At 42.3% G+C, this 13,810-nt stretch overlaps 1 protein-coding gene across 2 annotated transcripts in view; it reads left to right on the forward strand.

Annotated features, from left to right (window-relative positions):
• LOC126298974 (ATP-binding cassette sub-family C member 4-like) overlaps window positions 1-13,810 on the forward strand; it is a 251,855-nt gene that overhangs the window by 217,849 nt on the left and 20,196 nt on the right. For both annotated transcript variants that reach the window (XM_049990595.1, XM_049990594.1), the window contains exon 22: window positions 5,127-5,287. In XM_049990595.1, the coding sequence (XP_049846552.1) occupies window positions 5,127-5,287 (161 nt within the window). The remainder of the gene's footprint in view (window positions 1-5,126; window positions 5,288-13,810) is intronic.

A 13,810-nucleotide genomic window follows, 5' to 3' on the forward strand; every position in this document is an offset into this window, starting at 1 on the left:
GTTGGGTGGCACGGGATACATGCGGACGTGCATTGTCCTGTTGGAACAGCAAGTTCCCTTGCCGGTCTAGGAATGGTAGAACGATGGGTTCGATGACGGTTTGGATGTACCGTGCACTATTCAGTGTCCCCTCGACAATCACCAGAGGTGTACGGCCAGTGTAGGAGATCGCTCCCCACACCATGATGCCGGGTGTTGGCCCTGTGTGCCTCGGTCGTATGCAATCCTGAATGTGGCGCTCACCTGCACGGCGCCAAACACGCATACGACCATCATTGGCACCAAGGCAGAAGCGACTCTCATCGCTGAAGACGACACGTCTCCATTCGTCCCTCCATTCACGCCTGTCGCGACACCACTGGAGGCGGGCTGCACGATGTTGGGGCGTGAGCGGAAGATGGCCTAACGGTGTGCGGGACCGTAGCCCAGCTTCATGGAGACGGTTGCGAGTGGTCCTCGCTGATACCCCAGGAGCAACAGTGTCCCTAATTTGCTGGGAAATGGCGGTGCGGTCCCCTACGGCACTGCGTAGGATCCTACGGTCTTGACGTACATCCGTGCGTCACTGCGGTCCGGTCCCAGGTCGACGGGCACGTGCACCTTCCGCCGACCACTGGCGACAACATCGATGTACTGTGGAGACCTCACACCCCACGTGTTGAGCAATTCGGCGGTACGTCCACCCGGCCTCCCGCATGCCCACTATACGCCCTCGCTGAAAGTCCGTCAACTGCACATACGGTTCACGTCCATGCTGTCGCGGCATGCTACCAGTGTTAAAGACTGCGATGGAGCTCCGTATGCCACGGCAAACTGGCTGACACTGACGGCGGCGGTGCACAAATGCTGCGCAGCTAGCTCCATTCGACGGCCAACACCGCGGTTCCTGGTGTGTCCGCTGTGCCGTGCGTGTGATCATTGCTTGTACAGCCCTCTCGCGGTGTCCGGAGCAAGTATGGTGGGTCTGACACACCGGTGTCAATGTGTTCTTTTTTCCATTTCCAGGAGTGTATATACACAAAGATTCCAAGATATGTATATATACTGGAAGTATAGGCAACAACTGACTGGGTATATATATATATATATATATATATATATATATATATATATATATATATATATATATATATATATAGACACACACACACTGTGTCTGTGTATGTGCGGATGGATATGTGTGTGTGTGTGTGTGTGTGTGTGTGTGTGTGTGTGTGTGTGCGCGAGTGTACACCTGTCCTTTTTTTCCCCTAAGGGAAGTCTTTCCGCTCCCGGGATTGGAATGACTCCTGACCCTCTCCCTTAAAACCCACATCCTTTCGTCTTTCCCTCTCCTTCCTGAAGAAGCAACCATCGGTTGCGAAAGCTAGTAATTCTGTGTGTGTGTTTGTGTGTTTTGTTCATGTGCCTGTCTGCCGGCGCTTTCCCGCTTGGTAAGTCTTGGAATCTTAAACAAAGATTCCAAGACTTACCAAGCGGGAAAGTGCCGGTAGACAGGCACAATAAATAAAACACACAGACACAGACAAGCAGACAAATGTCTGCTTGTGTCTGTGTATGTGTGGATGGATATGTGTGTGTGTGCGAGTGTACACCTGTCCTTTTTTCCCCCTAAGGTAAGTCTTTCCGCTCCCGGGATTGGAATGACTCTTTACCCTCTCCCTTAAAACCCACATCCTTTCGTCTTTCCCTCTCCTTCCCTCTTTCCTGAAGAAGCAACCGTCGGTTGTGAAAGCTAGAAATTCTGTCTGTGTGTTTGTGTGTTTTATTTATTGTGCCTTTCTACTGGTGCTTTCCCTCCTACTGCCCAGCATAGTGCAGCAACACGATGTGGCATGAACTCAACAAGTCCTTGGAAGTCCCTTGCAGAAATATTGAGCCATCCTACCTTTATAGCCATCCATAATTACAAAAGTGTTGCAAGTGTGGATTTTTGCCTCTCACTTATGTGCCATAAATGTTCAATGAGATTCATGTTAGGTGATCTGGATGGACAAATCATTTGCTTGACTTGTCTAGAAATGTTCTTCAAACCTGCTACGAACAGCTGTGGCCTGATGACGTGGCGCATTGACATCCATAAAAATTCCATCATTGTTTGCGAACATGAAGTACATGAATGGCTGCAAATGGTCTACAAGTAGCCAAATATAAGTATTTCCAGTCAATGATCAGTTTAATTGAACCAGAAGACCCAGTCCATTCCACGTAAACACAGCCCACACCCTTATGGAGCCACCCCAGCTTGCACAGTGCCTTTCTGACAACTTAGATCCATAGCTTTGAGAGATTTGCACCATCCAAACGCTACCATCAGCTCTTACCAACTGAAATCAGAACTCATCTCATCAGGCCATTTTTTCCAGTCATCTATGGTCCAATAAATATGGTCACAAGACCAGGAGAGGTGCTGTAGGCAATGTCATGCTGTTAGCAAAGGTATTTGATCGGTCATTCTCTGCCATAGCCTCTTAACACCAGCTTTTGCCACACTGTCCCAACAGATATGTTTGTTGTACATCCCACAGCTGTAGAATGGAAAGATGACAATGAAAATTTGTATCAGACTGGGACTCAAACTCAGATTTCTCGCTTATCGTAAGTGGTCATCTTACGATTTTGCTATCCATGTATGACTCATGGCCGGACCTAAATGTTGTCAACCACGCATCTAGAACCTGGACTGTGTCCAAAGGAACTTTGCATTATAATCAGAATAACACAGGCACTGCAATATCGTTTTTCTCTGCCAATACCAGGCATGTGACTTTCAAGTACAACATCTGACCTGTACGGGAATATACGTAATGGGTATACAAGTTTAGGTCATAGATACATGGTTGACAACATTTGGAAGTTTGGGTCTGGCTGTGACTCATATATGGATAGCCAAATGGTAAGGCGACTGCTTGCGATAAGTGGAAAATCCGGGTTCAAGTCCTGATCCAGCACAAATTTTCATTGTCGTCATTCCATTCTACAGCTGATGATTGTCATTATTTGCAATTGCAAATACATTTTATATATTTCACAATAGCTGTAGTCACCACAGAATTGGAACTTTGCATCATAATCAGAATAACACCGGCACTGCAATATTGAATTGTGGCATTGTTTGTTAATCTACCACCATGTAGGGTGTACCTCACATCCAGAGAGGGCAAATTGTCAGTGATAATTTAGCTTTATTACTAAATCTATGTCATTTACCTGACATAGCTGGTCAGACTGCGTCAAGATTATGTACATAAATATGAGTTATTTACCATTTTTCTTATATGTAAGGAAAAATATTCACAATACCCACACACAAGATGAAACAGTATTATTTTGTCCATTTACTTTGGTCACTATTTCCTTTTGAATGATACCGGTTGCAGGGATTGCTCTTCATTGGGCGATGAGTTGAACATTTTTAAAGCAACTATTGGAAAACTGTCTTTTGCTCCAGACAATTCACAGCTTGGTATACTAATGTTCCTCTTGTTGCAGGTGTCATAATTATGTGTGTGTTGCCTGATGCTGAAATCCCCTATTCACTGCTGAGCCATAAAAACACATACTGACTGAGATTGTCATTATTCCCAGCTGGATAAACATAGGCTTGCAGTACGCCAGTCTTTTGCATGATACCATGATTCTGACTGTTGTCTTTTGTAGCATTAATACATCCTTGGAACCTGCAGAGTGTCCTCATAATTTATGTGACTGTGAAATAGTGCATAATACACTGCTATAAGGTATGGGTCAGTTAACACACCTTTTAGCCTCCTCACAAGGTACATTACACAGGGGAGGTTAAAGCACACATATACTGTGCACTCATTCACTGACAGTTTGCTATCAGTCATGAATCACAGCAGTTCGACAGCCTCCATATTATTGTGGTATCCAACATTGCTAAGACTGCATATCAGATGTGTTTTTTCTTCATTCAGTTTCATTTCACTGTTGATGAACTATTCTTTGATGTTTCCAAAGAGCACATTTGTTGCTTTCAGAGCTTTTCCTTTCACAAAAAGAGTGGTGTCATCAGCACTTTTGATTGTTACAATCCAGATTGTTGACATAAATAAGGAAGAGGAGAGGTCCTATGATGGACCCATGGGGTACTCCATGCTCCACGTTTGGTATTTGGGAGATTGCACCATGCACTGGTACTACCTGCTTTAGATTTTCAAGACAGGATTGAAGAGTAGCTAGCACCATATCTCCGATACTGTAACACTTTAATTTACTAAGCATTAATTTGTGTGTGATGCCGTCAAATGCCTTGCTGAGATCACAGAGTGTCAGTGCCACACTTTCCCTGTTTTCTCACCCTTGCTTTATCTTCGTAACTAAGTCAATTGCTGCTGTAGCCATCAATTTTGCCTTCCAAAAACCTTGCTGTGTGTTCTGAAAGGGTTTATTGTCTTTGAAGTAATTTTGTAACTGGCATTTCATTACAAACTCCATAACTTCAGGTAAGGTGGTGATTATGGAAATTGGTCTGAAACTGGGCACTTCACATCGGTTGCTTGTACATCTATGACAACAGCCACATATCTACTATTGGTCTTAATAGCTGGAAGTATACTATGTTCACGGGGGAAACTTTGTCTGCTAAAAACAATAACTGAAGACAAACTTATCTTATTGACACAGATAAGAACAGCAAACAGTCAGCTCTAAAAAGGAATAGGTGACATTTGAGCTTAATATACGTACAGAGAATACAGTCATAAAGAAGACAGTGTAAGAATAGCTGTGTGTGCAGAACATTGACACAGCTGTTTTTTTTTCCATCACATAGGAATCAGAAGTTAAATATGAATAATAAACCCCTTAACAGTGCAGTGACAATAACTATTCCATTCTGTTCTATTCTGTTCTAACATCTGGTTCATCTCAGAAAGGAATGCTATTCATAGAACATTTCTGTTGTGTAAATTGATTCCTCAAAAAGCATTATGGTACTGCACAATAATCTATTCTGATTTTTTAATTGTATGTAATATACAAAATTCAGTCTAAATAATTTTAATGTTTGTGATATATTATTATTTTAAAACTATATCTTTATTATTTCTGCCTAAATTAATAAGTGATTGTTCTGTTTTCATATGCCCTTTCCATATTTTCAGGTGGAATTAAAAAGCAGTGTGCAGAGTCTAGAGGATCCTGTGACAGAAGGGGGAAGTAATTTCAGTGTTGGACAAAGACAGCTGATATGCTTAGCTCGAGCAATACTCAGGAACAACAAAATCATAGTGCTGGACGAAGCAACTGCTAATGTTGATCTTGAGTAAGAAAGATGTTATTATACTCTGTGTGAAGGAAATCACACAAATTAAAACTCTGTATTCCTATTTTTCTTGTATGAATGACTGAATGTCCTAAACTTTTTGGGTTATTCACAGTTGGCTTTTGCAATAAAGCAAAAGTCATTATCCTCCCTATGGTTTAGGTTCGTCGTGCCAATTTTTATATCTGTTAGCCAACTAGTTTGAGGTCTTCCTCTCCCTCTCGCATTTGTAGCTATGGGAAGGAACTTCTTCATTTCATGGTCATCAGATATTCATGTTAGGGGATGGATGACTTTAAAAAACACCTCATATGTTACTTCTCCCACCCTAATTTTCTTTCCAGACCTAACTAGCCTGGTCTTACATCCATTTTGCCAATTTTGCTTTACAGGCATTTACACATCTCACAGAAGCACTTAAGCATATGCCACTTGTTCCAAGCACAGTTATGTTGGCTTCAGTTGATAGATCCTCTGATGCTACTGATCCTTGATAGTTTAAAAACTTTTAATTCATGGATCAATTTTGATATCTGTGATTTTTGTGACATTGAAGCTGTAGTTGCACATCATGAACTCGGTTCATGTTGTAATGATATGCAAGTTGTATGTTTCAGGTGTCTTCTTCAATTCCTCAAGGTTCTCTTGAATTTCCTGCCTGTTATCAGATATAATGGGTACATTATCACCCTATAAAGGATTCCTTAGTGTAGGTTTCTGTATCTTTGTGACCAGGTAATTCATTACTATATCAAGCATGCAGGGTGCACTCATCTGCATGCTCTGGCTCACCTCAACACCAATGACACCTGTTGCATGGGTTCTGAGGTGTCATACATGTCTGAGTGGTCATACATGTGACTGGCAGAGATGGCGAAGACTGCTGGCCTCATGTGTGAGGTGCAAGCAGAGCTCACAGTTTTCAGCATCATTCCCAGAGCTGATCAGGGTCCTTTGATTTGGAGCCTAGTGGAGGGACTCAACCAAAAGCTTCATTGACTATGTCACAGTCATGGCTGCAGATTTTTAGACCTGCATTATTGTGTGGGTATTTGTAGGACTTACCCTGGTAGGTCAGTAGTGCACTACAGGTAGTCAGGTAGCAGAGTAGTTGCGGAGTGCACATGGGGTTTTTTAGGCTAGGCAGGGCAGTAGTTTGTGGTGCTCGCTAGTCAATATGCAGCAAGAAAAGTCAAACAGTATTCAGATTAAAGACACTTCAACTGTCATAATTTTATCAGCAAACTGTCTAAGTATTTATAATAAAGTCCCTGAATTTACTACCCTCCAGAAAAGTTCTTGAACGCAAACTATTCTTGGGACTGAGTGCTGGCTGAAATCTGAAGTGGAAAGCTCTGAGATATTTAGCGAATCATGGAATGTATATTGAAAAGACAGATTAGAGGCCATCCATAGGAAGTAGTGTGTTCACTGCACTCAAAAAAAAAAAAAAAAAAAAAAAAAAAAAAAGCTCTATTGAGGTCAAAGTTGAGTGTGACTGTGAAGTCATCTGGCCACATATAGCAGGTCTAAGTGAAAGCAAGTTAATTGTTGGATGTTTTTGCTGGCCACCCAATTCTGCTGTGACAGTTCTAGAGTCATTCAAAGAAAGTCTATGGTGAATAGCGCATAATACCCTGATCATGCACTACTAGTTGCAGGCAGCTTTAACCTGCTGAGTATAGACTGGAATGTTTATAGGTTCATTGCAGGTGGTACAGAAAGGCAGTCATGTGAAAAACTTTCGTACACCTTTTCTGCAAATTGTCTTGAGCAGCTAACTCAGCTGCCCACATGCAGTGGAAGTATCTTAGACCTTTTAGCTTCAAATAGGCCATACCTTATCAACAATATCAGTATAGAAATGGGAATTAGTGATCAAGATGTCATTATAGAAACTATAATTACAAAAATTAATAAATCAGTGAAAAAAGCTAGTAGAGTGTTTCTGTTGGACAGAGCAGATAAGCAGTTATTAACATCTCACTTAGACAATGAATTAATATCACTTAGTTCCAGTAAGATTTATGTAGAGGAATTATGGGCAAAGTTTAAGCAGATTGTAAATCATGGTGTGGAGTGAGTGGATAAAGGATGGTAAAGACCCACCATGGATTAATCAAGAAATTTGGTGGATGCCAAGGAAGCAGAGGCTGTTGCACTCTCAGTTCAAAAGAGAATGCCTAGATGATGACAAGTGATAGTAAAGATTCATGCATCTGTGAAAAGATCTATGCAAAAAGTGTACAACAAGTACCAACATCACACCTTAGTGAAAGATGTGGCAGAGAACACGAGAAAATGCTGGTCCTATGCAAAATTGCTGAGTGGGTCTAAGGTTTCCATTCAGTCCCTTGTTGACCAGTCTAGTGTGGCAGTTGAAGATAGCAAAACAAAAGCCAAAGTTTTAAATTTCATATTCAAGACATCTTTCAACCAGGGGAATCACACATACTGTCATTTGACCATCAGATGGACTCCTGTATGGATGACATAGCAATAAGCATCCCTGGCATAGAGAAACAATTGAAAGATTTGAAAGCAAATAAATCACCAGGTCCAGATGGAATCCCAGTTTGGTTTTACAAAACATTGGCCCTTTACCTGGCCTGCATGTATTGTGAATCTCTCACCCAGTGCAAAGACCTAAGCAACTGTAAAAAGCATAGGTATCTGTAGTAAATGAGAAGGGTAAAATAATGGATGGCAAAATTACATACCAATATTCCTAACTTCTGCTTGTTGCAGAATCCTTGAACATATTCTCAGTATGAATGTAGTAAATTTTCTTGAGGCAGAGAAGCTTATATCCACAGATCAGCATGGTTTTAGAAAGCATTGCTCATGCGAAACTCAGCTTGCCCTTTTCTCACAGGATCTTCTGGGAACTAATGATGAAAGGCAACAGTCAGATTCCATATTTCTAGATGTCTGGAAAGCATTTGACATGGTGCCCCATTCCAAGCTGTTAACAAAAGTACGAGGATATGGAATAAGCTCGCACATGTGTGAGTGGCTCAAAGACTTCTTAAGTAATAGATGTTGTTGTCGACAACGAGTGTTCATCAGAGACAAGGGTATCATCAGGAGAGTCCCACAGAAGTGAGATAGGACCACTGTTGTTCTCTGTATATGTAAATGATTTGGCGGACAGGGTGGGCAGCAATCTGCAGTTGCCTACTAACGATGCTGTGGTGTACAGCAAGGTTTTCAAATTGAGTGGCTGTAGGAAAATACAAGATGACTTGGACAAAATTTTGAGTTGGTGTGATGAATGACAGGTAGCTCTAAATGTGGAAAAATATAAGTTAATGTGGATGAGTAGGAAGAACAAACCTGTAATGTTTGGATACAGCATTAGTAATGTCCTCCTTAACACAGTCAACTCTTTCAAATATCTGGGCATAACGTTGCAAAGTGACATGAAATGGAACGAACATGTGAGAACTGTAGTAGATAAGGCAAATAGTCAACTTCTGTTTATTGGGAGAATTTTAGGAAAGGAGACCACATATAGGACACTGGTGTGGCCTATTCTTGAGTACTGATTGAGTGTTTGGGATCTATACCAAGCCATATTAAGGGAAGACATTGAAGCAATTTAGAAGTGGGCAGCTAGTTTTGTTAGTAGTCAGTTGGAACAACATATAAGTGTTATGGAGATGCCTCTGGAACTCAAATGGGAATCCCTGGAGGAAAGGCCATGTTCTTTTTGAGAAACACTATTGAGAAAATTTAGAGAACCAACATTTGAAGTTGATTGCCAAACAATTCAGCTGCCACCAACATACATTGCACTTAAGGACCATGAAGATAAGATATGAGAAATTAGCGATCACATGGAGGCCTATAGATAGTTGTTTTTCCCTTGCTCTGTTTGTGAGTGGAGCAGGAAAGGAAATGACAAGTAGTGGCATAGGGTTCCCTCTGCCATGTACTGTACAGTGGCTTACAGAGTATCTGGGTAGATGGAGATGTAGAAACAATAGAGACTTGGGTGCTTCTCTAATGGACACCTAAATTAACATCAAAACTTTTTGATACATCTGCAGAACTTTTGACACAAGATTGGACATGGTTTTACATGTCCATGATAAGCTGTGTCTAGTACCTGGAGACATATTATTCACATAGAGCTTGCCATTGTATTGTTTGTGGTACTAGTTCAAAACCTTTTCTTGGTATATAAAAACCAACCAAAGATTTTACTTGTTTTCTTGAGATTTTTAGGTCACTAGTGTGACACTCACATTCACACAAAATATGCTGACCGCACTGCACTGAACACATTTTCCTCCTTGTCAGTACTTCAGATGAAGCAGAGCGCATACCCTCAGGTTAACTGGGGCTGTATTGTGCCAAGCAAAGCAGAGTCCTACACATGACTGAATGACAATGCCATCATTATAACAGTGGTGATGTTCATCACAGTTCAGTCAATTTACACAAAATATTTATAAATTGTATACCTTACTCATGAGTCAGTGTATCTATAAAAGAAAATCTTACCAAAATTCCTTCAGTAGTTCCAAAGATTAGCTTCAACATAGAGACAGAACCACTTGTGAAAAAGTCATCACTAAATGACACATAGTCTTTATTCATAGGTGTATTATTTATAGAGATAACAGCATCACCTTTGCTTTTACAAATGGTACTTTCTGCTGCTCATATTGTAGCTCTAAAAGAGTCAAGTTCATTGGCATTTCAGTCTTCTGAATCAGATTCATAGTTGTGGAGTGATTAAAATATTTAGAACTTAGAGTTTACCTGTTTTGAACAGGAAAGCAATTGCTGTCTTATGGATAAGTTCACATTATCATACAGAAGTATCACATCAGGCTGGGGCACTCCAGAGAGGTGCAGCTAAGAGTGTAGTGGAGAAAGCTTTAATCTAAAACTGGTACTAATCGCATATGGGTACATGTGTTCAGACCAAGTGTGGCACTGTGAAATTGTAGCTGTGCTGCCTGGCTGGTGGACAGGCAGTGAGCTGGATTCTGCACCAGATGTGTTCCAATGTGCCAATGCAGTGCACCACAGACAACATGGCAAGGCACAACTGCTGCTCCCTGCCCATCTGGATTAATGATGGCAGCCCTTTATAACTAGCCACACTGTCTTGAATGTGAACCAAACTTTTGTGGTCCCTCTTCAGATTGAATGACATCAAATATGCAAGCATAAAAGAAGAGGGAGGTGTCAGAAGGGAGGTGACTTGAAATTAAAGTGTTAAATTAGTTGAACCTTTAGTGTATTCTGAAATTATGGTGCACAAAATGTCTCACTTTGGCTGTGAGTGAAGGCCAACTCTCCATATAGTTGTGATACGAATAATATAAAAGGAAGGGGGCAGAGGCAGTTCACATTTGTGTCACTAGTGGCTGGTTCTAGTAAATGGGGCCAGGGACAGACTGTGGGAGGCCTTCAATCTGATTGAAAGCTGAAGTGTCTATGCTGCAACCTGATCTGCAAGATGCTCCAGCAACTACAAATGTGACTCATCTCCCATGTCACCTATTGGTCATTTGGATAGAGCATGTAGCTAGTTTTGTCAGCAAGCAGAAATTGTGGCACAATGTTAAATTATTCAGTAACAATAGGATGACTGGCATGACACTGATGCTTATATTTTGCATCAGGCACATGTACAACTGTGAGAGCTCACATTGTGGAAATGCTTCAAAGATACAGCTGGTCCCTTTGAAATAAATGTTTTTTAACAAGTTCCCTAAAACATCCCTGACTGGCTGACATCCTATACGATTTATTTCTTTTCTTTTCTTACAGTTGCACAGTTAATATTATATCTGTCATTACTTTTGTTTGTTTTTCTGATGCTGAACAATGGCAGAGGCAAGTCTATCGAATACTATTCACTAGGAAAGTTCAGTATCACTATCTTGGCCATGGGATTACCCCATAAGGTCAGTCAAGGGAAATTGTTTATGTGTTATGTGCCTGTACTGTCATCGATTGTTCTTAATAATGCTCTCTACCATTGTGTTGTTACTGAAAAGACACTGTCCATAAGGAAAGTGTAAGGAGATAACCGATTAGCTTCAGTGTTGCAACATTGAAGTAAGTGATGATCTTAAAAAGGTGGAGCTTATGGAACTAATATTTCTTCATAAACCACAGTTCCCTGGATATGAAATCAACAAGTTGCCAAAACATATGGGCATAAAGTCATTAGTCTATCAACTAATCACTGCCATTTCAACCCAACAGAACTGGTGTGGTCCCAAACTGAAGGTCACATTGTCAGCAATAATTTTGAAAACTGCAGTCAAACCACTTGATAATGAAGCTGTTAGGAAAGTTGCCTCTGAAGACTGGAAGAAATTCATCAGTCATATATCATGAATAATGGAAAATGAATTGGTGAATGAAGTTATTTCAAAAAATTCAGTGCATGATATGAGCATTTTGTTAAATAGCGACATTGACAGTGACAACTCAGGCAACTGGGATAGGGAAGAAAGTAATGTCACTGGAGTTTTCCTATTGCCATCGCATAAAAGATGCGCAGATGGTTTCAGCTGCATGTCTGGAGTGTGCATTTTATGTATCTGGGTGGCCTGATTATACACTCCTGGAAATGGAAAAAAGAACACATTGACACCGGTGTGTCAGACCCACCATACTTGCTCCGGACACTGCGAGACGGCTGTACAAGCAATGATCACACGCACAGCACAGCGAACACACCAGGAACCGCGGTGTTGGCCGTCGAATGGCGCTAGCTGCACAGCATTTGTGCACCGCCGCTGTCAGTGTCAGCCAGTTTGCCATGGCATACGGAGCTCCATCGCAGTCTTTAACACTGGTAGCATGCCGCGACAGCGTGGACGTGAACCGTATGTGCAGTTGACGGACTTTGAGTGAGGTCGTATAGTGGGCATGCGGGAGGCCGGATGGACGTACCACCGAATTGCTCAACACGTGGGGCGTGAGGTCTCCACAGTACATCGATGTTGTCGCCAGTGGTCGGCAGAAGGTGCACGTGCCCGTCGACCTGGGACCGGACCGCAGCGACGCACGGATGCATGCCAAGACCGTAGGATCCTACGCAGTGCCGTAGGGGACCGCACCGCCACTTCCCAGCAAATTAGGGACACTGTTGCTCCTGGGGTATCGGCGAGAACCATTCGCAACCGTCTCCATGAAGCTGGGCTACGGTCCCGCACACCGTTAGGCCGTCTTCTGCTCACGCCCCAACATCTTGCAGCCCACCTCCAGTGGTGTCGCGACAGGCGTGAATGGAGGGACGAATGGAGACGTGTCGTCTTCAGCGAGGAGAGTAACTTCTGCCTTGGTGCCAATGATGGTGTTTGGCGCCGTGCAGGTGAGCGCCACAATCAGGACTGCATACAACCGAGGCACACAGGGCCAACACCTGGCATCATGGCGTGGGGAGCGATTTCGTACACTGGCCGTACACCTCTGGTGATCGTTGAGGGGACACTGAATAGTGCACGGTACATCCAAACCGTCATCGAACCCATCGTTCTACCATTCCTAGACCAGCAAGGGAACTTGCTGTTCCAACAGGACAATGCACGTCCGCATGTATCCCGTGCCACCCAACGTGCTCTAGAAGGTGTAAGTCAACTACCCTGGCCAGCAAGATCTCCGGATCTGTCCCCCATTGAGCATGTTTGGGACTGGATGAAGCGTCGTCTCACGCTGTCTGCACGTCCAGCACGGACGCTGGTCCAACTGAGGCGCCAGGTGGAAATAGCAGGGCAAGCCGTTCCACAGGACTACATCCAGCATCTCTACGATCGTCTCCATGGGAGAATAGCAGCCTGCATTGCTGCGAAAGGTGGATATACACTGTACTAGTGCCGACATTGTGCATGCTCTGTTGCCTGTGTCTATGTGTCTGTGGTTCTGTCAGTGTGATCATGTGATGTATCTGACCCCAGGAATGTGTCAATAAAGTTTCCCCTTCCTGGGACAATGAATTCACGGTGTTCTTATTTTAATTTCCAGGAGTGTATTATTGTAATGACATGATTAATTTGAATATCAGCCAGCTACACAGCCCTTTAAATGGTTTTTATTTTATAAATCACTCACAATGAGCCCATTTTGGCATACTGCCATCATCATGTGCTGTTGCATGTAATATTGTTATTGCAATGTCCTGTCTTTTTGTAGAATTATTAGTTTCTCCTCATATGTAAGGTGGAGACATGTATCTGACTTTAGTCAATTTTTATGTATGCTAGTTTTCTCTTGACAGTTGGGATCAGTAATATTACATGTTATCCAAGCTGCCAAGAGAAAAACAGCATGCGTAAAAACTGACTAAAGTTAGATATGTCTCTCTAGCATACATCTAAGGAGAAACTCATAATCCTACAAAAAGACAGTTCATGGAAGCAATGCAATCACATGCAGGAGCACTTGATGATGGCAGTATTCCAAAATGTGCTTATTGTGAGTGATTATCTGATATTCATAATAATCATGTTATTGGAAGACATGTTTTGCACTGCCCGCATCAAGGGACAA

Source organism: Schistocerca gregaria, chromosome X (assembly GCF_023897955.1).
Source record: "Schistocerca gregaria isolate iqSchGreg1 chromosome X, iqSchGreg1.2, whole genome shotgun sequence".
Lineage (NCBI taxonomy): Eukaryota > Metazoa > Arthropoda > Insecta > Orthoptera > Acrididae > Schistocerca > Schistocerca gregaria.